The sequence below is a fragment of the Podarcis filfolensis genome, assembly GCF_964270895.1.
Source record: "Podarcis filfolensis genome assembly, chromosome: 5".
Taxonomy (NCBI): Eukaryota; Metazoa; Chordata; class Lepidosauria; order Squamata; family Lacertidae; genus Podarcis; species Podarcis filfolensis.
Window position 1 is genome coordinate 53,651,644 of NC_139608.1, and position 24,809 is coordinate 53,676,452.

The 24,809-nt window shown below is 41.6% G+C and overlaps 2 protein-coding genes across 28 annotated transcripts in view; one reads left to right on the forward strand and one right to left on the reverse strand.

Moving 5' to 3' along the window:
* Positions 1 to 50: 50 nt before the first annotated feature.
* NSMCE4A (NSE4 homolog A, SMC5-SMC6 complex component) lies at positions 51 to 18,628 on the reverse strand. 2 transcript variants are annotated; one of them, XM_083617056.1, is made up of 11 exons: positions 18,282 to 18,628; positions 17,176 to 17,256; positions 14,667 to 14,797; positions 8,027 to 8,178; positions 7,043 to 7,145; positions 4,529 to 4,619; positions 3,977 to 4,071; positions 2,815 to 2,863; positions 2,576 to 2,661; positions 2,281 to 2,364; positions 51 to 1,589 (listed from the first exon to the last, which is right to left on the reverse strand). In XM_083617056.1, the coding sequence occupies exons 1-11, from the start codon at positions 18,541 to 18,543 to the stop codon at positions 1,581 to 1,583; spliced, it is 1,143 nt and encodes a 380-aa protein (XP_083473182.1). In that variant the 5' UTR covers positions 18,544 to 18,628; the 3' UTR covers positions 51 to 1,580. The 2 variants fall into 2 exon arrangements, with proteins under 2 accessions (XP_083473182.1, XP_083473181.1); XM_083617055.1 differs by lacking the exon at positions 51 to 1,589 and having other exon boundaries at positions 1,596 to 2,364; positions 18,282 to 18,619.
* A 2,846-nt stretch (positions 18,629 to 21,474) lies between these two features.
* TACC2 (transforming acidic coiled-coil containing protein 2) overlaps positions 21,475 to 24,809 on the forward strand; it is a 153,923-nt gene continuing 150,588 nt past the window's right edge. For 10 of the 26 annotated variants that reach the window (XM_083616788.1, XM_083616768.1, XM_083616773.1 and 7 more), the window contains exon 1: positions 21,536 to 21,722. The gene's annotated coding sequence lies outside the window, so the exon portion shown is untranslated. Of the gene's footprint in view, positions 21,723 to 24,809 lie in introns of all 26 variants that reach the window. The other 16 variants (XM_083616804.1, XM_083616772.1, XM_083616779.1 and 13 more) reach the window with 6 other exon arrangements.

Consider the following 24,809-nt stretch of genomic DNA (forward strand, 5'->3'; position numbering starts at 1 on the left):
GTTGGCAACTGATGTAACTAGAAAAATTACACACACGTAACTAGAAGAGATACAGCATTTGTGGTTTTATTGAATATTCTTAACATAAGGAAACTGAACCGTACAATTTATAAACAATGCTTGCCAATCTATTTCTGAATGAATTGTTATGGCTGTTGTATCTTACTGTTTTCAGCACAGTTTGTAGAAAAATATTTATAAATTCAAATCTAATACATAGTACAATTTGGTTTTACATCTATGCCTTTGTATTTTGTTCCAAGACCTCTTTCATATAATCTTGAATTATCACTTTGCTTTGATTTTCATGTAGTTGAAACCAACTAGTTCTTTAAAAAGACAGCAAGTTCTGTGGCCCATAAAACAAGGCAGCTCCAGGAATACATGGTTACCCCAAAACCGATAATCCAAATGGATCTTCTTGATTCTTTTAGACTTTAAGGCACATTTGTCTACAAATATGGGTAGCTGTATGCATGTGGAAGGGAGGCTACTATAGGCTGGAAGACAATTAAGTTACACTACAATATAAGCAATATATGTAACATACAAAAAAAAATTCAAAGCAAACTTCCATGTTATTACATTCTATGGCTTTGTTTGCATGTCATAATTTGGCTTATAAACTATCAGTCACATTGGTACAAGTTTAGAAAACCATGCTTGTTTCACTCCAAGCTGTAACCAAGGCTTGTCCTTGGCTTACTGGTTCATGCTTTGCTTGAACAGAAGCAAACCACGAGCCAAGGCTCCAACATAATGCTAAGTCAGACCATGGCTTAGCTTCAAGTAGCATGACAAGCCATGTGATCAGGGGATGAGCAAAGCAGCCACAATTTTCTGAATGCACACCAGTATGCTTGCTCGTTCAAACCATAGTTTGAGCTTTGCGTTACATGCAAACTCTGCCATTAGAAAAATAATGATATCCCCCCCCCCCCAGAGTTGTTTCTTGGACATGCCACTTCCTTCTTCCCTTCACCAGAAGTAGCCTTCATAGAGCACAACGCAAATGCATATGTTTTGAGATGTACAGGAAACTTGCTATTGAAGCAGTTTCAATGGAAACAGACCTTGATGCACTCATTCAGCCAGCTGTGGAGGTTTTATCATGCAGAAAAATACATGTATCATGCTCTCTTCTTAGCTTTCCATTTATAAACTCTTTTTCCCCTCTCCCCATCATCATATATAGATGATGGAATTCAGAATCTGATGTAGCTAAGCAAACACCAATATCTTTGTTTTGAACCAAAGGCTCATTTGCAATTAACATTTACTTAACACTGTGCAGATTACAATGGAACCATCCCTCAAAAAGAGCTGGGATGGAGCCATTCTAAATCTTCAATGGAATGAAGTTGAAACATGTAAAAACATCACTTACAGAACGGACATACAGAAGGGAAGACCTTCAATTTCAAACTTTTGCTGTTAAAGCACATATATAATACATTATCACCTGGAGAGACAGAGATTCTCTTATTCAAATATCTGATCCTTAAATAGAAAAGGATTCTGCCATCCTCCTGGCAAAACTTCAAACAGGAAACTGGTCAGCGCTGTCTTCTTATAGATCCTTAGGATGCCTGCATAATAAATAGAACACAAGCCACTACAAAGTAAGCTTTTTTATGTCTTCAAATATAATAAAAAAGTAAGGCTGTCATAATGGTGCAGTTTGCTTGGCCGCTGATAGGTGGCGATAGAATTATGAGAGCTGCTGGTCAACAGCCGCTTTGGAGGGCAAGTAGAAGGGAAGCAGAGGATGGAGGAGGTAGCAAACACAGGTAGTTGGGTAACCCAGGAGAACCGTGCAAGTACTATCAAAACAGGCTGGTGAAGTGCCCCAGCAGCAACCTTACTCTGCTGCTGCCGCCACCGCCATTGCCCACCTCACACCAATGATGCCATTTTAACCTCAGCAGTGTCAGAGGGAGAATGTGAGGGATATGGAGGAGGGAGACAGAGGCTGGCAGCTCAGGCAAGTCACAGAGGAAGGCAGGACAAGGCAGCTGTACAGTAACTATTCTGCTCTGCCAAGGCCAACCACTTCCCTCCTCCTCAGACTCTGATGCAAAGGCTGAAATGGTTTTGGGGTGAGGAGGGCAGCATGAGCGGAAGAGGCAGGAGGAAGTCTAAGTGGAATGGGGTTGGCGAGTGAAGGGAAGCAAAGCAACCAAGCAGCGTAGCTTCTAGTCTGTACATAAAGGGAAGAATCACACTGGAAATAGCATAAAATGATTATGTGGTAAGATTTAGGCCTGAAAGGCACCTTACATTCTCTCCGTTTCCATCTGATGTCCCAGTCTTTCTGGCAGGTGGAATCATGGGCTGTGAAATCTCAAAATTCCTCACAATAGTCTGCAGCAAAGAGTTTGATTGTAATGTTATCAGTTCAATTCATCCTCTTGTGTATATAACAAGCACATTCACAATAAGCTCTCTGCCTTTTCTCCCAGCATCCGTTAAACATATGAGGTCCATAATTGCAGAATTGTTACCCAACATGTATCTCTGGCCAATAAAAATATTCTTCCTCTGACTACTTCGCTTATTTAACATTTCCATTTACCTCCCATTCTTGATAACTCATCGTTATGACTGCTTGTTTCCGTGCCTGAGCATCCTCGTCATTGTCTTCTTCAGGCGTTAAAGGCTCTATCAAAATAGGTTGAAAATTGTTTAAATGTTTTTTGAAAATGAAAAAAAAAGATATATTCCAAAGTAAAACAGTATACATGTATGTAAGTTTAGTTAACTTTAGTGTGTGTTTGTTTTTTAAAAAATTAAAATATTAAAAATTATTCTTGCCTATTACAGGAAGTTTATCCTGATCCAGCTTTATTCCTGCAAGTCCATCCTAGGAGAGAAACAACTTTAATTACTAACAATCAAATATGCATAACTGATATGCAAGAATCTGAAAATTGACATTCACCTGCAAAGCTCAGACATAATGAGAAATCATGATTTCCTGCTACGAGAATGAGCCACAGGAAGCCTCATAATAATTTGTCGTCCCCACCGCACCCCCATTCCCTTTTTCATTCCCCATTTTAAAATAGATTTGTTTGAGCTATGGTTACTGAGAACAAGCCAGGATTTCCCATTTTTCAAAAGATTTTAAGGATCAGGCCACGTTCCCTATGGTTTTCAAGTTTTGAATTCTAAACCCATTTAATGATCGGGAGAAAGCAGATTCAGACACATGGTTCAAGATTACATATCAAACAGGATATTGGGATCAGGAGCACTCAGTTCCTCCCCACCTGCACGAAAATTACGCACAAATTGCAGTAAAGAATTGCATGCAACTGTCAGCAACCCATAAATATAAGCTGTTTGTTTATTTTTTTATTGACTTTGACAACTTTGATTTAAACCAGGCTTACACAGCAAATTTCGGAAATGTTTTGTTTTATAGAAGTTGTTTAAACAGTTATAACCAGCAGAGAAACTATGCAGAAATTTATGTAAAAGTTTGCACATCAGAGGGGAGGATCCATAGAGTTCTCTTGGCCCACTTTTTAAAGTGCAAAATTTTCAACGTGGACAAAGTTAGAGGTGTTCTGTAGCTGGGATTATCAATGACACAGCACAGGTACTAGGCTCAAACGTTTTCACTCAGTCTTTCCAGCCGGTGCCTTCTTGCTATTTTGGACTACCAGCTCCAACCAGCATAGCCAGTGGTCAGAAATGGCATGAGTTGTAGCCTAACAACATCTGGAGGATGCCAAGCCAGGTTCAGGAAGACTAATTTCAGGTTATGTTCATATGAACTATTTGTTAATCATACATGGCTATGGTGAGAATTAGCCAACTAACAGCCTTGGGAGAAAGAAACTTCCAAGTCCTCTGCTTCTTCGCAATTCTGCCTCCAAGAAAATTAAGTACAACAATGGCAATCATGGAAGAATGAAAATAAAACCAGCTTATTAGTGACAAAATAAAGCTTCAAAAAGTTTCTCCTTACCCTTATTAAGAATGAAACGTGAAACATGTTTTCCACAGTTCGTGCAAAAGAATCTGGATCAGTCACAAACTCAAGGAAGGATATTGGATTATTAGCTACAGAAAGAAGAATGTGGCTTTGTCGTTACTGCTACAATTATCTACCTCTTATCTACCTCCTCTCTCGCTTCCTTTAAACTCTCATTAGGTAGCAATTCATGCACATCTAAAACTCTGGAGAGATCTATTTTAATTTCATATTTGCTCCTTTCCATTGCAGATCCTGCATTGATTGAGAGCAGTGGTCCCCAAACTTTTTTCCTCATGGACCACTTGAAAATTGACAGTGGCAAAGCAATTTAATAGGTGAATAAGCTTTTCCAGAAATAACACCTGAGAAATTAAGTAGGTAACAAAAAGCAAGGCTATAGACACAGACATTTCAATTTCCAATGTTGTACCTTCACGCATCAGTAGAAAATGATTAAGTGCTGCATTCCCCTCCTCCACAGTTATTCTTAAAGGAGGCAGAAGAGAGCAACTGCACCCCACAATATGTTCCATTTATACTTACGATCTTCTCTGTGATAGGCTTGTAAGAGTCCCAAGATCCTCTCTACTTCTTTTTCTGTAGCTTCCTCGTGAGATTCTTCCATTTTATTCAACTAAAGAACCCAACAAGACAACAAGCTATCATTCACGTGGCTGCATTTTAATCAGCATTCTCCAGTTCCCCCATAATATTTTGCACTTATAGCAAGGAAATAAAAATTATGTAACCCTTATTAAAGTCAGCTGTATTATTTTGTGCACTCCTAAGGTCAAATGAAAGATCTACATCAATATCTACAAGATACAAGTAGATAATTGTAGACTATATATACAGTCGTACCTTGGATCCTGAACGCCTTGCGTGTCGAACATTTTGGCTCTCAAACGTTGCAAACCCGCAAGTGAGTGTTCCGGTTTGTGAACGTTCTTTGGAACCCGAACATCTGCTGCAGATTCCGAATGAGTGCAGGAAACTCCTGCAGCCAATCGGAAGCTGCGCCTTTGTTTTTGAATGTTTTTAGAAGTCAAACGGACTTCCGGAATGGATTCCGTTCGCCAACCAAGGTACGACTGTAATATATATATAGAGAGAGTGAGTGTGTGTGAGTGTGTAGCTTAAACATTTAGGTATGTCGAAGTTTTGCTCAAGCTGCCGTATTCTACTGTCCCAAAGGTGGGGGTGGGGGGAGAATGTCTCTGCCAACTGAGACATGACTTTTAAGTCATACTACTAATGTACAAGGAAACTCCTGGGAGAGAGCTATCAGAGAGCTCAGTAACAGACCAAATTGAAGAGCAAGTTTTCAGTGGTGGTTTAAAGGATTTTTATGCCTGTTTACAAACTGCAATACAGTGGTACCTTGGGTTACAGACGCTTCAGGTTACAGGATTTCGGCGCTGCGGGTTGCGACCATGCCTCCCGCACAGATCACGTTCACAACCTGAGGTTCCACTGTATTAGAAACTACCTTCCACTTCAACAATACATTTTTTTCCTTGAATGCACATCATATGAACGTAGGAAAAAACCTCACATCACACCCTGCTCTAATAAGATGGTTCTGTGCTTCTGAACAAGAAGCAGCCTTTCACACTGGGTTATAAATTTGCAAAAGGTACCTCTGTTGCCTGCTTATGGCTATGGTGATTTTAGAGTGGTTGGGGAGATGAGGTTGAAATTCCTACACTGTTGAGAAAGTCATGGGGTGACTTTGGGCCAGTCACCACCTCTCAATTTAACCTAACTGGCAAGGTTATTTTGAGGATAAAATGGTCAAGACCCATACACCTAAGGTTTCTTTGAGAAAAGTGGGCTACATATGTAATATGTAGTGCCTTCCATCAGCTATAGCTGGTGGCCCAGCTGTGCCCCTATCTGGAAAGGAGCAGCCTATTCTATGTTCTTGCTAACCTCTAGGTTAGATTACCCTGCAACACATGATACGTGGCGCTGCCTCTGAAGACAGTATGGAAACTTCAGCTGATGCAGAATTCAACAGCCACTTTGCTCACTGGGGCAAGACGGTTTGAGCACAGAGTGCCGATGCTGGCCTGACTGCCAATTAGTTTCTGGGTCCAAGTGCTGGTTTTGACCTATAAAGCCTTAAATGTCTCAGGACTTCAACAGCTCAAGGGCTGTTAACCCCGCTCCAGCAATCAACATCCCCAGGAAGGTCCACTGGGCGCTTTCATTATATATTTTAGGCAAAAGGTGAAAACATTCCCCTTCTTCCAGGCCTTCGGCTAATTGAACAATCTATGGCCTTTTAAACTGGGAGAGTGTTTTTTGTTTGTTAGTGTCATACACATGGAGGAAAACCTTAAAACAAGTAGCAGAGTTCCCAAAAATAGATCAGAGGCAATAGTACTTCATCCAGCAGAGCTTTGCACTGAAGGCAAATGAGCCTAATGGTCACAAATTCAAAGACATTCAGGACTGGCACAGTCCACAAAAAATCCACTTGCAGCACTTACAAAAAAATATAAACTTATAACAAGACTAAAACTTAACACCAAGCATACTATGTACAGAACACCTCACCAGAAGGAAGTGAGAAAGAGAAACCCAGGCTCCTTCTGACCTATATTAACAGTCAGCATGACCTTAATTGGAAGAGATAAGAGAACCAGTTCAAACCAGCTTCCCAGAAGGTATAACCCAAACAATCACGACCCTTTTGCTTGCTTCTCTCACATAGAGAAGCTGCTAGGAAAGATCTCTACATATCAGATCAGTACTTTCGGAACTAAGCAATGCAAACTGACAGTTACTAGGTTATATATTTGTATTTTTATATTCTAAACCACCCTGTAATGCTTGGATGAAGAACAGTACAGAAATTTAATAAACAAATAACAATGTATTTATGCCTGAGTCCTGTTTTGTCACTATCCTGTGAACTACAATCAATTCTTTCCAGCCTTAAACATGCACCCTTAAGCTCCATGTAGCTTACACTTGCATTGCAGTGGGTTGGACTAGATGACCCTTGGGTCCCTTCCAATTCCACAGTTCCATGATTCTACACATACACACCTGTGCAGGCATCGCCCTTCCTTCTTCTTTTGATCCTGGCTTCTTTCGTTGCCTCTCAACTCGCGGCCTCTCGACAGGAGGATCAGCAGTAAAAGTGCCCAACCTAAACCAAATAAAATATCGTAAGTCCCTGATTTTTTGGAGGGGTGGGAGAGCCATAGCTTAGTGGTGAACATCGGCTCTGCGTGTAGAAAGTCCCTGGCATCTCCAGGTAGGGCTGGGAATGTTCCCTGTCATTCCCTGGGAATGTTCCATCCCTGGGAATGTTCCATTGGCATCAGTGGGCCAGTACTGAGCTAGAGGAACAATACTGAGCTAAATGAAATGTGCAACATTTGAAAGACCTAATATAAATCTTGAATTCAAGATTCCTGTGTGGAAACATAAATTTTGAAAGAATTTGATGGTGAATCTGGAGAGATTAATTTTGCAATTAGTGTCACTGAGTTGCCTGTGGAGAGGTAAAATTGACATCCAGGTTTGTGAAGACAGAGTACCAGCATATCTCTGGAGAACACATGCTTCCCAGTCAAAGGAATACAGAAAAGGCCTCATAAAACAGCTGTGTGTAAACAACAACATGGCACCTGGGCATAGAAACAGGAAATACCACTTTATCTTCTCATTCTGAAAAGTTCAAAATAAAGGTAGCTGCAGCCCAAAAGCCATCAGTCTCTTTTCTCCAGCACAACCTGGTTAACTTCCTGTCCACATTTGGTGCAACACCCCCTCAAGGTGCAAGGCAGAAAGGACAAGACAGTGAAAAGTCTCTGCTGCTGCTTCTCTCCATCTCCAGATGATCAGCAGCAGCCACTGACAGAAAAGGAGGACCCAAATGTTGAATTCACTTGGCTATGTGATCAGGCAGCACTCTGCTAAGGTTTGTACTCGAACGGGGTTGTTGGCAATCCCTTCTCTACAGGGTAAATCCTGCAAGGCTTCTCATACCACAGTTAAGTTGAAGGAAACCTCAAAGAAACTTACATGCAGTGGAAAATGGGTGCTCTTTTAAAATACTTCATTGCTTCTTGACCTAGTTTAGTCCAAGCATCACTAGGCAAAAATCCACCATCAGCCTGCTCTTCTTCGCTATCGCTATTTTCTCTTTCCAGGCGATTTAAACCCATAAATGATAACTGTGGAGGAAACACACTGCAGTATCATTTCCTATCTGTAGCAAAAATGTGCGTCACCAAAAACTATGAATCCACTTTCTAGAAATAGATACATGAACGGAATATCAAGTTAAATACGTCAGAACTTTGAAGGAAATTACCAAAGAAACATAAATGAGATTCTATTTAATCTAATAGAATCTCATGCTCAGAGGCCATTCCAAGCACACAGAGGGTCAAACCCCAATTGTATCACTCATAATCTTACTACAGACTTGCTACTAATTTAACAAAGCGCTATATTAGAAAAATCCTTACGTCTGGCTCTGCCAGGCTTACCCTACAGTCTTAAACTTTTTAAAAAATAAATCAATGTTTTATTTTTAAAACTGAGGGCTATTCAATTCTAGCCACACACTGGACCTGCAGCATGTTGTGAACCATTTGCACTGTCCCAGCTATTACAACCTGTGACTCCAAGTCAACAGAGGCAGAGCCCTTTCTGGTTCTTTTCCCTACCAGGAACTGCTCCCACCAGCTTCCTGTCTGCAGATGTGATCAGCTTAGTGAAGACAAGGGAGACCCTTATCCTTTCTACATACCCTGGCAACATGGCACTTATAACCTTATTTGGCTCAACTGAACCACAAAGGGTACCTAGTAACAAATGGTGACAGCGCTGGTACCTGCCTGATGTAAGACGTTAATTTAGAAATATAACACAGATTTTAACTTAACTGCCGCAAGCAACTTGGATCATGACAATACTGTGAGAATTGTAGGATTCCATACAAATGTGGCAAGACTGGAGAATATGGTATTGGGCAGAGTTTAGTTGCCCCCAACCAAAGGTCATGTTAAAAATAAGGAGCATGTTTCTCGTTCCTGTAGCAGAAGCTTTGTGGGCAATGCTTGGTGTTCAGTTCTCATTCTGGCTTCTAAATTTTTTTAAAGAGCTCTAGTACCCTGCATAGTTTCTTGGTCCTCTCCATAACTAAGAAATTAAAAATACTGACTAAATAAACAAGCAAAATATGCATAATTTAGGAAGTTTAAGCATAACTAAGTCAGCTTTTCTTTGCACATAACCAAAAGTATGCTGCTGAATTTTTTTTATTTATATTTTGACTTTAGCACAGAGGCTCTGTTCAGATATGGTTTGTGTTAACCATAGTTAAGAACACACCAGAGTTTGTCTTTCTAGCTGTACACAAAGGTTTTAAGCTGCTTGTTTGCTTATTTCTCTCATCTGTTCATAACTCGAGTTTCACAAGTTCTTGGTCATGTAACATACTCTTGGAACAAATAAACGGCCCTAAACTGAACTGAGCACAAATTGTATTACAAACCAGTTTCAGAACCCAGTCTGTTGGTCCCAAACAAGCCACAGCTTGTGAATAGTCTTTGTTCACAAACTTAAAAAACTCCATGGTTTAGCAAAATAGCCCATGATTTTGCATTACCTCTGAACCCAGAGTATGTCCTACCCAGCTATGTGAATCTTGCATTTCATACTACAGGATTTGGGACCTTTGTATATTTGGGACCTTCGTATAAGTGCTAAACAAAGTGCTTATCTTGCAACAATAAAGTTGTTATTTGCTTTCACATCTTTACTAGAAATAATTTTGCTAATGAGCAGTAGGTAACCAGGAAAAAATATGGTGATGGTGATTTATGTTGGTTTCTGCTTTCCTTCACTGTGCAGCGAAAGGGTTTTGTCACGAGACAGGTGTTTACATTCCACAGTCTGTACTGTTGGAGTTTCTCACGGGAAAGGGAGACTGGATGTGACGTACACTGGTTTCCTGTTTTTCACTGTTCTTTGCGGTTTCACTTTGGTGTTTTCTCTCCGAGCTGTCGAGGAGAGAGGATGCATTTCTCTGCTCCGGCAGAGGCAAGATGTCTTTCTGTAATATAATCGCTTTGAACTTTAAATAAAGCAATATAGAGTATGCAGCACGTACTCCTCATCCTTCTGCTGTGCACGGGACTCTGCTTTAAACTAACACGTGGTTATGGGCTCCAGAAGTCGAATCGGAGTGCCGGCAAGGGATCGGAATGCAGAGGGACAGATCGGATCAGAATCTGCTCTGCGTGTCAAGATGATTGATGAGGTATGTGCTACTGCTCCGGGCAGCCTGCCAGCTTCTAGTTAATGGCCTTATGGCTGGACTTTTAACTTTAAAGCCGTTTTGCTGGGAATAGGCAAAAGGCTCCCAGGCACAAGTTACTATGCTGGGGAAATCGAAAGTAACTTTTAAGTGCGCTTTTGGAATAAGGCAGCTGCAGCAGTGACGCAGCAAGATTTAAAGCAGCATATATGACGCTGAAGGCTAATGCCAGAGTCATGATGGCCCTTCAGGATGCTTGTGGGATTCCAAAGCTCAATAAGAAGAATTACGCGGACTGGGTTCTGTATGCAGAGGCAATTCTGCGGAAAGAGGGTTTGTTTGAGGTGATTACAGACAACCCCCCAGCTCCAGTTACAGATGTATGGGCAGCTAAGGATTCCAAAGCAAGGGGAACTCTTACATTGATAGTATCCCCGGAAGAGCTCTGTCTGTTGCGTGATAAGACCTCAGCCAGAGAAATTTGGGACGCTTTGAGAGAGGCTCACTTAAGGACAGAAGCTGGATCCACTATGTTTTACTTCAACAAGCTGCATAATATGGCTCTTGCTGAAGGTGGAGATGTGCGTTTACATCTGATGGAGATGCAAAATCTGAGACATGAGCTGCAACAGAGAGGACTCAACTTTCCAGAGGCTGTGTATTCTTTCATGATACTACAATCTTTGGGTTCAGGTTGGGAGTCTGTTGCAACCCAGATTGCTGTGCAACCAACAGCTCAGCTAACAGTGGATTATGTTACTGCCGTGATTTTAAATGAAGCAGATCGCCGGGGTGCTAGCTGCATGGGCAAGGGGGAGTCTTCACAGACGTCGTCCCATAGTGCAGTGGAACCACCAGATGGCGCCAAAGCTTTGAAGGCAGTGAAATGCTACTCGTGTGGACGTCTAGGCCATATGAAGAGGGAATGCAGATATCCCAGGGCCAAGACAGAGCAGCGCAGCGAAAGCTCATCGCGCGGAAAAGGCCGAGGCAAAGGCAAAGGTCCGGTGTCAAGGACAACGCAGCACAAGGCTATGGTTTCACGCTTCACTCCAAAGGTTGCAGAGGACCAGAAGACGTCTAGATCTTTCTTCGTTGTTGATTCAGCGGCGACCCACCACATGTGCAGGATGACACTTGTTGCATTGCAGGTTCTAACAAAAGTTTGCATGCAGAATGTATTCATGATTTTCATAGAAAATTTGGTCATTTGCATTTTGAGGCAGTATCTAAAATGCCTGCCTTGGTTGAAGGTATGACTATTAAACCCTGCAGGTACCACATGAAGTGCAAAGCATGCGCAGCAAACAAGGTAAAAATGGCTGCGAAAGGTAAGGTGTCTAGTAGGCAAGCTACGGAACCATACCAGATTGTTCATGCAGATTTGGTTGGACCACTAGCGCCCTCTTTGGGTGGCAATAGGTACTTCATGGTTCTCATTGATGCATTTTCCAGATATATTTTTGTGTACAATCTCAAGCAGAAATCAGAGGCTTTTCCTAGGTTCAAGGAATTCTGTGCTTGGTTGGAAAATGTGCATGGTAAGAAGATAAAGACTCTTTTCAGTGATCGCGGGGGAGAATTCACTTCTCAGCAGTTTGAAGCTTTTCTGACTGAGAAAGGAATTCAACACGATTTGTCTAGTCCTCGCTCGCCATGGCAGAATGGACTTGCGGAAAGGGCAAATCAGACATTGCTTCAAGGGTTAAAAACCTTGCTGCATGATGCCAATCTTCCAGAGAGTTATTGGGCCGAATCTCTCTCGTGTTTTGTTTACAGTTACAATCGCAGGTTATCTTCAGCGATTGGTTGTACCCCCTATGAGAAGATGTTTGGCAAGAAGCCATACATTAAACACATGAAAATTTTTGGTTCTGACATGTGGGTTCATTCACCACAAAATTCCAAGTTAGACAAGCGTGGATTGCATGGTATCTTTCTAGGTTATCAGAAAGGGTCTTACAGAATAATGATGACTGACTCTAAGGCAATTAAGCTCACGAGAAGTGTTGAGTACAATGCAAAGTGGGGGGAGAATGTGGGAATTTTCCAATGTTATCCTGATGACGGTGATGAGACTGAGGAAAGTCAAAAGCAGCCACAACAACCCACACCCACTGATGAAGGTTCTGAGTCTGAATCTGAAACTGAATCGGGTGATTCAGAGGATTTCAAGAGTGCGAAAGCCTCTATGCGACCCTCTGAAAGCTCTGATCAAGAATTGGAGGAACCATTGTTCACAATAGGTCGTTTTTCTCCTAAGAAGGAAGAGGAGAGTGTTGAAGACTTAAGGCTAATTCGTAGGTCACAGAGAGCCACAAAAGGCAGACCTCCAAAGAGATTTGCTGATGAATTTGCTACGATAGCAGTAACAGCTGTTAAAAGCTCCAAGAAGGTATTTGAACCTTCTAGTTTCCAAGAAATCCAGGGTTTGGATTCAAAGGAAGCTGAGCCATGGTTAAATGCCATGAAGGCTGAACTTGATTCCTTAGAAAGGAACAAAACATGGGAGCTAGTTCCAGTAGTTCCAGGAATGAAACTGCTTGGAAGCAAATGGGTCTTCAAAGCGAAGACAGATCAAAATGGCAAGATAGTCAGACACAAAGCCAGATTGGTAGCCAGAGGTTTTGCACAGGTACCAGGTGAAGACTATCACGAGACCTACTCACCCACAGTGAGGTATGAAAGCATAAGGCTTATGCTCAAGCTAGCTGCAGAGGAAAATCTACACATTAGTCACCATGATATTAATACAGCTTTTCTGTATGGATCTCTAGATGAATCACTTTATATGCTTCCACCTGATGGCGTACAGGTAAAACAGGGATTTGTTTGTGCTCTGAAGAAATCCCTTTATGGTCTCAAACAAAGTGCACGGTGTTGGCACACAAAACTCACTGAAGTATTGTTTTCTCTAGGTTTTCAGCAAGGGAAAGCTGATCCATGTGTATTTGTCAAAGAGGAGGGGCAAAAGAAACTGTACTGTTTGTTTTATGTTGATGATTTATTATTCTTTTGGAAAGATGTCGCAATGTACAATAACGCCCTAGCTCAACTGAAAGAGCACTTTGACATGAAAGATCTTGGTGAGGTAAACAACTACCTATCTCTGGAAATAGAGAGAGATCAAGATGGTAACATTCTAGTACACCAGTCACGGAAAATTGCTGATGTGTTAAGCAAACTAAATCTGATGGATGCTAACCCTGTAGACACACCGATGACAACAGGTTATCAGATAGATGACACTGAAGAAGCATTTTCTGACACTACATTGTACAGAAGTGTGCTAGGCAAGCTAAACTTCATTGCCAGATGTTCAAGACCAGACATTGCTGTTAGCTGTAATTTGCTAAGCAGACAAGTCAACAATCCTAGTATCAAGGATTGGAAAGCTCTGAAACGCATAGCGCGGTATTTGAAAGGCACTATGCATTACAGACTGAGATTTAACAATCGAAAGTCTGGTGGTCTTGAGATATTTGCAGATGCAAGTTTTGGAAGTGACACTACAGACAAGAAAAGTACGTCTGGAGTTTGCTACATGTACAATCAGGGTCTGTTTGATTGGTCATGCAAGAAGCAAACAACAGTTAGCTTAAGTTCTTGTGAAGCCGAACTGAATGCACTGTCTTATTCACTTAAGGATTGTGAATGGTTAATACAATTGTGCAAAGATATGAAAATTCCTGTCAAATGTCCAATCCGGGTTTACCAGGACAACAAAGCATGTTTAGCTTTGCTGAAGTCTGAAGGTTGTAAGCAAAGCACAAAGCACTTGCAATTAAAGTTGCAGCATGCTAGGGAATGTATTCAGAAGGGACTCGTAACGGTGTCCTATATGCCAGGTAATGAAATTCCTGCTGATGTATTGTCCAAGATTGTATCCAGGGATCAACACTGTACCTATGTGCAAAAGTTGGGTTTGTACTGATATTGTACGAACACGCTGCCCAGTGATGTTCACAGAAAGGGGGAGGATGTTGGTTTCTGCTTTCCTTCACTGTGCAGCGAAAGGGTTTTGTCACGAGACAGGTGTTTACATTCCACAGTCTGTACTGTTGGAGTTTCTCACGGGAAAGGGAGACTGGATGTGACGTACACTGGTTTCCTGTTTTTCACTGTTCTTTGCGGTTTCACTTTGGTGTTTTCTCTCCGAGCTGTCGAGGAGAGAGGATGCATTTCTCTGCTCCGGCAGAGGCAAGATGTCTTTCTGTAATATAATCGCTTTGAACTTTAAATAAAGCAATATAGAGTATGCAGCACGTACTCCTCATCCTTCTGCTGTGCACGGGACTCTGCTTTAAACTAACAATTTATGGAACCAACTCCTATTTAATAACTCTTAAACATAGCAACTTTATATTATTTCAAAACTGATCATTGCAAACTTACTAAATCTTCAGCAAACTCCGATGGATCAAACACTGACATCTCCGAGTGCAACTGGCTTGCCTTTTCCTTTCCTAGATTTGATGCCAAAACTAGGAACTGAGCATCCAAAGCAGCCTCCCTTGCCCGGGACACTGTTATGAAAGAAATACATTTTGTTACTCTCAGAGGCAATTGAAAAATAAGAACAATTTGATTCTAATTACCACCCACTTTCCTAAGGGGCCAAGATTTCAGGCCCTCAAGCATTCAATGAGCTCTACTAGAACAGAAAATTGCAATTCCTTGTGGGAGCATCAAATACATTTCTGCCTTTAAGATGGTTTGGATTGGCAAACAAAATTATTTGAATTTGTTGAACTAGCAAAAATGACACAAAAAATTAGAAACCAAAAAAATACAAAGTTTATTAGCGACTGGAATAAATTTATGATATACATTGAAGGGAATTATAGAAACCTAAAAACTATAGCAGGTTCGATATAGATCTTACGATGTGTAAATCAATAACAATTATCATCTGCAGGAGAAAGAAATTATTTATATTAAGAAGCCTGAAATCGGGAGGGATGGAAGTCAATAGGTGTGTAGAGGAATGATTTAAGCATTTAAAGATATAAAGATTTAAGTGTGAAGACAAAGAACTGTAACGGAACTGATGTTATTTTTATGTTATGTTTGGATATATTTTTTTTGTAACGGTTGATTTGTTTTTCCTTTTGGCTATTTAAGTGAAACTTAATAAAAAGAAAAAAGAAAAAAATAAGATGGTTTGGAAGAGTGGGTTCTTAATGACCACCTGCAAAGAGTCTGCTGAAGGTGCCTAGAGATAATTTGGTTGCAAACCCTAAAAGACCTTCTGTCCCACTTAGACCAACGTTACTTGGTCTGGGGGGCTGTGATGGACTCCAGCTTCCAAGGCCTAATTAGTTTAGGACCACGCTGTTATGCACTGATTGATTTATTGTAGTTATATTTTGATAAATTATTAGATGGAGTGCTATTTTTCAGTAGTCATACCTCTGGTTGCGTTAGGTTCATGTTGCGGATTTTCGGGTTGCGAATGCGGCAAACCCAGAAGTGTATACTGCACGCTTTGCGCATGAGCGCTCTATTGCATCACACGCACGCACAGAAGCAGCGCTCTACCTACAGACTTTTCAGGGTGCGAACGGCACCCCGGAACGGATCGCATCCATAAGTAGAGGTACCACTGTATATTGATAGGTATACTGAATATTATTGTGCTATGAATTTATTGCATTGTTTTGAGATTCTGTGGATTGTTTTTTGCTGTTCATGTTTGTATTTATATTCATAGAATCATAGAACGGTAGAGTTGGAAAGGACCCCAAGGATCATCTAGTCCAGGCACCGCCAAACTCAGCCCTCCAGATGTTTTGGGACTACAGTTCCCATCATCCCTGACCACTGGCCCTGTTAGCTAGGAATGATGGGAGTTGTAGTCCCAAAACATCTGGAGGGCTGAGTTTGGAGAAGCTTGATCTAGTCTAATCCCCTGCAATGCAGGAATATGCAGCTCTCCCATACGGGGGATTGAACCGGCAACCTTGGATAGAGTGTGGTGCTGATAATGCCATTTAAGCTGCTTCGTATGTTATTTTTCATATAAACTGTCTTGCGCACCAATTATGAGAACATGGTATATACCGTATTTTTCGCTCTATAAGACGCACCAGACCACAAGACGCACCTAATTTTTGGAGGAGGAAAACAAGAAAAAAAATATTCTGAATCTCAGAAGCCAGAACAGCAAGAGGGATCGCTGCGCAGTGAAAGCAGAGATCCCTCTTGCTGTTCTGGCTTCTGGGATAGCTGCGCAGCCTGCATTCACTCCATAAGACACACACACATTTCCCCTTACTTTTTAGGAGGGAAAAAGTGAGTCTTATAGAGCAAAAAATTAGGTGAATAAAATTGGCATTGATATACGAAGCAACAAGAGGATGCTAAGCAATGGAAGCTACCATGTAATTGTTCCTAAATCAACCTAACATTCCAATTCAAGAATGGTTACAGTTTTCCAAGTCAGTAGGAAGGGAGCCCCTGAAGACATCTAGTTAGAGTACAATTATTTGTACATGTATCAGTCATACTCTATCAACAGGCACAGAACCAAAGAGCCAGAAAGATAATGTTTCAGAGAAATGTGAAACTTCAAAGGCCTTGAAAACAGAAAAGAACAGCTACCCTCCTCTGCCCCCGCATTTCCCCAGGTCTTCACACTCCTATTCCTGCTGTTATCTAAGGAATGCAGAAAGCTAGAGCCAGCATCCTTGAAAAGATTGCTTACACTGTCTCTCCTCTAAGGACGTTGACTTCATTTTAAAAAAATAAAAATTAAGTTCAGCTCTATTTGACACGAGACAAAATATTAGTTACTTTTTATTTCAAGCACTATTTTATTTCAAGCACCATTTCCAAATGTAAAGTGGGTGGGGAGGTGAGAGAAGTAAATATAAGTATCTATTGTGGGTTACCACCATCTTACCTCCTGTAAATAGTCTATTCGCATCTTCCAAAGCCTCTGTGAGTTTATCATTTCTGGTGCTCAGCATCATTTCACGATTCTCTAGAATAAAAATCAAGCATAAGTAATGTGCTTTTAAAGGAAAACGAAAACAAAATAAAAACACATAATCCAAAATATACCCCTCAAGTAAATATGAATGCAAGTCAGTTACAGCTCTGAATCGTACCTCTTGACTTACAGCTTGTTTAACTTTATGCATGTTCTAACCACAGCAACAGCTCTAGAATCATCAACCTAACAGCACCTACATTTAGAACAAGCATACGCAGGTTGGAAACCAGGTAACTGAAGAAGCACCACTCTCTATACTTGCTAGCGCAGGCATTAAAATAATCTTGGGAGGCCATAACACTTAGGATTGGGGTTTCATGAGAATTTCTAAAGAAGAGCATGAGAAAAGCTGCCAGTGGGTTGTAAGAAAATATGCTTTTAATTGGCGCTATTTGATGAATAAAGAATAAAGAAATAATAAAAGCCGTGAGATTGAAAATAAACAGGGGGATTCACATATCACTGTTTTGTCCCAAGTGGGGTATGCCGTTCCAGAGCACACTCGAGGATATGCAAACTTTCTGAACATTTTTGGTTTCTCCTTCGTACTACCCGCAGCAACGGAAGAGCTGCGTTTTGCACCTTTTCCGTCGCGAGCCACGACACAAAAGCCATGCATCAATGAAGCACAAAAAAAACAACTTTTCCCATGGCCGACGGGGAGTACAGTACGTATTGCTATTACAACTCATGACAGAGAAGGGAGAAAGTGAAAGTGCGAAGGGGGGGGCGGGACCCTGCAGGGGCGGCCAACTCTCCCACGCCTTCCTGGCGGACCGTGGTGAGAAGAGGGAGCTGGACCATTGGGGGGGGGCATATGGGCTCCTTCCCTTATGTGGGCACAAGACCAGCAGCCCCCCACCCCACTTCTCTACCAGTCTCTACCAGTCACGCCAGCCAACCTTTCCCTAGGGCGCGGAGGGGGGACGGACGAGGGGCTCGGGGGACTAGAGGAGCCCTGCGCCTGCAGCGAAGCTCCCCCACCCGCCTCCCCTCTCCCGCCCCGCACCTACGCTGCACGGAGGAGATGAGCTCCCGGTACTGCTGGCGGAGCAGCCGCCGCGTCGCTTCGTCCGCCCCGTCGCCGCCCGACGGCCCCGGCAAGGCGCCCTCGGCTCCCCCGGCCGCCCCGTCCTCTTCTTCGCTGCCTCGCCCGCCGCCATCCCCGTCGCCCGCTCGCGCCCGGCGTCGAGGAGTGCCGCCGTCGGGGGAGCCGAGCTGCTGGCTTCGGGAACGCCGAGGTGCGTCGCCGCGGTCGCTGCCGGAGCCGGACATGGTAGCTGCGCGCTCTGCCCCGCGCGCCTCTCGAGTGAGAGCGGCTCTGCCCTCCCGCTCTCGCTTGAACCGCTCGGGGAAGGAGAAAGGGGGCGTGGCAGACTCCGGACGCCCTAGATACACGAACGGGTAGAGCGCCTCGCTCGACTTCCGGCAAAAGGAAAGAGAGAAATGTTAATCGGCTCTATCCTTCTCTATCTCTAGGATACTCGAGGTGAGCCGGAAAGAGCGACGGAAAGCCGAGGGGTCCGAATCAAATCGCGAAGCGTAGCTCAGCCGCTGATGCTGCTTCTTTTGCGCCAGCGGTTGAAAAGGGTGCTGGCGCCTTTTAAAAGCCACGTCGTTCAATGTGGTTGTGTACTTTTGATCTTTCATTTATGACTACTTTTGGTTTTGTTATGTTTGTAATTATGTGATTTTTTAATATATATGTTGCAGGCTGCCTTGAGCATGGTTTTAACTTTGGAAAAAGGCAGTATACAAATGAAATGATTCATTGATCCCGAGTTAAAAGATGCATAAGCTATCACCTCTGTACCCTCCTTTATAATAATCATCATTTGATTCCAGAAACACAGTTAAGGTAGCAGCACAAAATCCAGGGAAGTGTTTTCAATCTATACAGTGCCTTGAAAAAAACAAGCAACCTTTTGGGAACAAAATCAGTCAACAAAATTCTGAAACATATCTCATGTAAGGAGGAAGAAACTGCTCTTTTGGGGGATGCAGTTTTTCCTATCCCCTGAGGCCTTTCGACTGTTGCCAATGCATGCAGCGGGAGGAGCTGGCTGGGTGAAGTTAAAGCCGAGAGCCCGATCAGCTGATTCCTCGGGGTCTGCCTGGTTGTGCATAAAAGCAGGTGCACGCGAGTGCCTTCGAAGAAACGCGTGCTCAGTGAAACGAACCAAAGAAATTTCTGCGAGTGGACTTGCGGGAAAACACCAGCACAGTCTTTCCCCCGTCCAGTTCAGTCTGAGTTAGTGTTTTTTTGAGCAGAAGAAATGCGTAGGCAGTGACTGTGAATGCTGTTTAGCAAACTCCGATTTAAGAACAAATGCATGTGATAAAGAGAGAGTGCTCCGCCTCCGCACACTCTGATTTCTTGCTTGGTACATGAGGAAGATGTGGCACCCAGCAGGGGGTAGTAGCAGCATATGATCGTCTGAGCCTGCTGCAATTAGTAGCCCAAAAATGAGCTTTATTAAGCTGCAGCACTCAGGACCATTTACATAAAATAAAATAAATCAAGGACAAGTTAGCTTAATAAAAACTTTTTTTTCTAATATACCAGTTAGCCACAGTGGTTCACTGTGTAGGGCTGCTTGTTTTTGTTGCTAGGCAAAGACCTTTGGCCAAAGTATGAGTTTAACAAGAAAGCCAAATGAACACCCTAAAAGGCATGGCTTACTCACTGCAGTATGCTTAGCATATACACAGCCTAGTCTTAAATACACTCAGATTTACTTCATAGTACGTGTGTGCAGAATTGGAGCCCTGCCTTCCCTGAAGATTTAAGACAGGTGGCAATAACAAAAAATATGCATAACACATTCAAACACATCAGAAAACTGCACCCACATCTGAATGGCAGGATCTAGAATCAGTCTAGTTTGAAAGCAGTATTTTAAGGACGAATTATTCCATATTGTGAAAAACTACATGTATGTGCTATGAACAGAGGTAAATGCAGCCTAACAGCAGGGGTGAGGAACTGGTGAGGTCCTTCAAATGTTATTGGATTCCAATTCCCATCATCCTCAGCCAGGCATAGCCAGTGGAGAGGGCTCATGGGAACTGTAGTCAAACGATGCTCAGAGGACAACACTTCTTCATCCCTGCTTTAGAGTACTGTATTTTTCGCTCTATAAGACGCACCAGACCACAAGACGCACCTAATTTTTGGAGGAGGAAAACAAGAAAAAAAATATTCTGAATCTCAGAAGCCAGAACAGCAAGAGGGATCGCTGCGCAGCGAAAGCATCAATCCCTCTTGCTGTTCTGGCTTCTGGGATAGCTGCGCAGCCTGCATTCGCTCCATAAGACGCACACACATTTCCCCTTACTTTTTAGGAGGGGAAAAGTGAGTCTTATAGAGCAAAAAATACGGTAATTTTCACTGTGAACTCTCTGATGATATTTCCCCCTTGGCAGCTAAGGCCAGAGTCTTCCTAGTTAAGAGGCTAAGACAAAACCTCAGCCTGTGAACTGTGAGAAAGCAAGACCTCTTGGATGCCCTCTAATGGAACAAAGGCAGCACGGCAGTTGTGGAAGTGCAACCGTGTGGGACAGGCAGGCAGCAGGTTGAGTGGGAGCATTATTTTTAAACAAGAAAACTTTGCAAGGAAAGGGTTAAATGCAGCCGTCTGTCTCTTTGCAATAGCTGAGAAGCTAGAGTCTACACAGGCAACCCCAGTCCTAGCAAATAAATAAATAAATAAATATGGCTTCTACCTTTTGTTTTTATTTCAGAGTAATGCCTTCTCTGGGGAAAAAGGAGTGTTGAAATAGTAGTGCTGTTAATCATTTAGGAATTGCATTTGCTGATTCTCCTGTAGAAGAGAATGTGGGGGCAGGGCTAGACAGGATCCCAGCCAAATCCTGTGCATGTAAATTTGAAATAAGTCCCATTCAGTGGGACTTTGCTCTCAGCTAGGATCTGAGCCTTCGAGTTTCTGTGTGGGCTTCAATTCGAGCCTGGTCCTAATTTTATCCAGTGAGCAAGCAGAGAGGTATTATGCGTCTAAGTATGTGTGTTTTAAAGTTGAAACCAAAAATACACAGAGTTAAAATCCCAAAGGGCTATACTGGCATAATATATAAATATTGCATCTAGTAATAAACCAAGGAATAAAACATTCTGCATTTAGTTTACAGCACCTGGGAGGGTGTGTTCATGTGGAGTGCATTTCCTTTTATGCTATTTTCCCATCCAGTAACGGGGGATTCCTGCAGAGAACTGACGTGTTGTAGCTTTGAGCTCCCGGGGTCAGATTCCTTACACTTCACGGCTATCCAGCATAGTGTTCTCAAACCTAAGCCAATTCACATTAATAGAACACTTTCATGTGATCCAGGGGTAAAGGGATCCACACACACACACACAGGAGGAAAAGGCAGGGAGTGAAGGACGCTGTCAGATCAGGGGCACCGTTTTTGCTTTTTGATTGGAGGAAAACGAGGTAAGTAAACCCTAAATCACACTTCTGTAAATCCTTTTAGACAACAGAAAGCTTAGAATAATTTTGTTAGCTGGGCTTTTGCAGAGTATTACAGGAAAAGATTTCCTTTCCTCCTTACAGAAGTGGTTTATAACCTTCAGCTTCGAAAGTTGTGAAGAGATTTTCCTTTTTCAGCATTACAGGCTGAAGTTGTAAGTGTGAAGGTGCTTCTGGTGTTTAATGAGCATTCATTCTGATTTGTTTGTGGGGAGGCTATGTCAAAGCAAGTTTCATTCCATACTTTCCAGTGCATTTATCCACTGTTTGCCTTATTGCAAAAGGTCCGTTCTTTTGAGGAAGCAAGTTTATTGAGCAAGAGCCCCAACGGCTCCATATACCTGAATTTGCCAACATACAATTGAATCACACTCCAAAATAGTGACTGTCTGGAAACACGTTCAGAATTTTGAAGCCAGAATAGGGATGCCAATTTGAGATTAAATGATGCAGATTAACCATCAAAGGTGTACTTTTCATAGACGTTTATTCTAGGCTGTCATAACTTTGAAAATGCTGCTTGCTGGCATTTATTTAATTGTTTTACCACGTTTACACAATACATTGATTTTGTTTATCATACATTTCAGGTATAAAAAGGAATGCATGGGATGGTATTTGCTGCTTTCAATTATTCAAGCCTTATATTATACCAGCCTGGTGCTTGTCATATGTTTTGGACCACAACTCCCATCAGCCCTAGCTCCAGCTGGCTGTGGTTGATGGGAATTGTAGTCCAAAACATCTGAAGGTTGCCGGATTGGTGAAGGCTGTTCTTTTCATCACCTTTCTCACCTGAATGACTTGATTAAAAACATCTGACACATTAGGATATGCATATACATATACATGTAGGGGCAGAATTTCAGCATCTGTGATCTGTTTCTGCTCTTTAAAGAGGTGGTAGGGGAAGGTGATTCACAGACAGGTGCACTGACCCGTTGCACCCTACAGAAATATTTATCTATTTAAAATATATTTTTATAGATTATGCTTTTATTATGATTTTATTGGGTACCAACAGAGCATACAGAGTCTGTTTGCAAGTCATTGAATCATATACCTCTTGACTGTAATGAAACCTTTAAGCAACTTACATTTATATTTTGATTAAAACCAAATTATAATAGCATAGGTTATTTGAACTACTGTGTATGTATTGTATATATACTGCGCATCTATAAGAAATAAAACAGGCATAATCAAACTCGACCCTCCGGATGTTTTGGGACTACAACTCCCATCATCCCTAGCTAACAGGACCAGTGGTCAGGGATGATGGGAGTTGTAGTCCCAAAACATCTGGAGGGCCAAATGTTGAGGATGCCTGAAATAAAATGTTTGGTCCAGTTTTAGTATATTCATATTCCTGTCCCCCTTTCTTCCAAGGAATTTAAGTTCATCACATATCTTTAGGTGCCAGGTGAAAACATCCCTCTTCACCCAGGCCTTGTACTAATTAAACAATCTATGGCATTTTAAGCTGTGGGGGGTATTGTTTGTACTTATATTATGTATTTTTTGTTTTTATAATGTGAACTGCCATATGATCCTCAGATGAAGGATGGGATATAAATCTCATAAATAATAATAACAACAAAAATAAGTTGACCTGCATGCCTCTCTTTTTTCCCCCAAATTTTTTTTAGTTTTCCACATTTTTAGACAAACAAACAAACACAAATCATAACTGAACTTGTTCCAATATTAATATCATAGTTAAATGACTTCCTCAAATTCCCTTGACTGAATTTCATTGTAACGGTTTTCCAAAATAATATCTCATAAAATTTACTTAATCCTCTTAACACCTTTATCTCTTTTCATCTTAACTTTAAACATATTGTTTTATAATTTCACATATTCAGATCCTTAGCCTAACTATTATTTTGCAAGTATTTCTATTTAAGACCTCCATGCTTCTCTTCCCCTCTGCCTCATTTATCCTCACAAAAACCCTGTGAGGTAGGTTGAGCTGAGAGATAATTGACTGGTTTGGGACCACCTAGTGGGCTTCGTAGCTGATTGAGCCTGGATCGATTTCTCTCTCTCTCTCTCTCTCTCTCTCTCTGTCTGTGTGTGTGTGTGTGTGTTTGAAGGATAAGATGCATTATACTTAACAATAACAGCAAACAAGTGGGAACTTCAATGCATTGTTGCTGTGTTGAATGTTCAGATTGACAGACAGACATGCCCTTTTACAGCACACTCCATTCCATCCCCCCCTTTTGGTTGGACCAATGCAGGAAGACAATTCTAGATTAGATGGGCCTTTGGTTTGATCCAGCAGGGCTCTTCTTAGGTCGATGAATTGCGTAGCAACCAGTTTAAACAGAACTTTGAACTGGATTAAATGTGAAAAAAGTTTTATAAAACAGGGATGCAGAAAAGGGAGGTATGGGGAAGTCGTTGAAATAAGGTTTAAGAAAAAAAGGTGATGAAATTATACGTGTTTATATGTTTGTTTGTTATTGTGTTATGTTGTGAACTGTTAGTTTTTGTGTGTTAATATATGTTGTAAAACCAATAAAAATTTATTATAAAAAAAAAAATGTGAAAAAAGTTTTGAAGTGTGCAACTGACAAGGACTCCAAATGTTTGGTATTGCAAAGTATTTACTACAACCATTCTGTAACTAAAATTTTAATTTAACAAGTAACAAGTTCATATGTTTATTGTTCTAGCCATGACAAACTTGTAACAATAGTATTAATAAAATATTACAGAACATACATCAAAAAAATAAGCCAACATCCACAATGAAAGAGAGAGAAGAGAGAGACACCAACAAGCTTAAGTCTAGCCTGATTTCACATTAAGCCTCTGAATTAACAAAACAATTTGTTGCAATTTTATCGAACTCCTTTTTCCTTTTTAGTTATTTTTTTTGCAGCCAGTGGACAGAGGGCTACTGTGTTACAAAGCTATTATAGTCACTTAAATGAAATCAAACCATTTATAGTGTACCTATGTGTTTCTGTGAACAAAGGTTTCAGAAAGCAATCTCTTGGGTCTCTATATAAGTGGCAGGCTAACAGATAATGAGTGATG

What these genes read in the sequence shown, in the direction of transcription:
- NSMCE4A (XM_083617055.1), bottom strand. Translation starts at nt 18,543, where the DNA reads ATGTCCGGCTCCGGCAGCGACCGCGGCGACGCACCTCGGCGTTCCCGA. An exon ending in GCTCATCTCCTCCGTGCAGC is followed by an intron (nt 17,257 to 18,281) that starts GTAGGTGCGGGG and finishes TTTTTATTCTAG; the next exon opens with AGAATCGTGAAATGATGCTG. An exon ending in GCACCCATTTTCCACTGCAT is followed by an intron (nt 7,146 to 8,026) that starts GTAAGTTTCTTT and finishes TATTTGGTTTAG; the next exon opens with GTTGGGCACTTTTACTGCTG.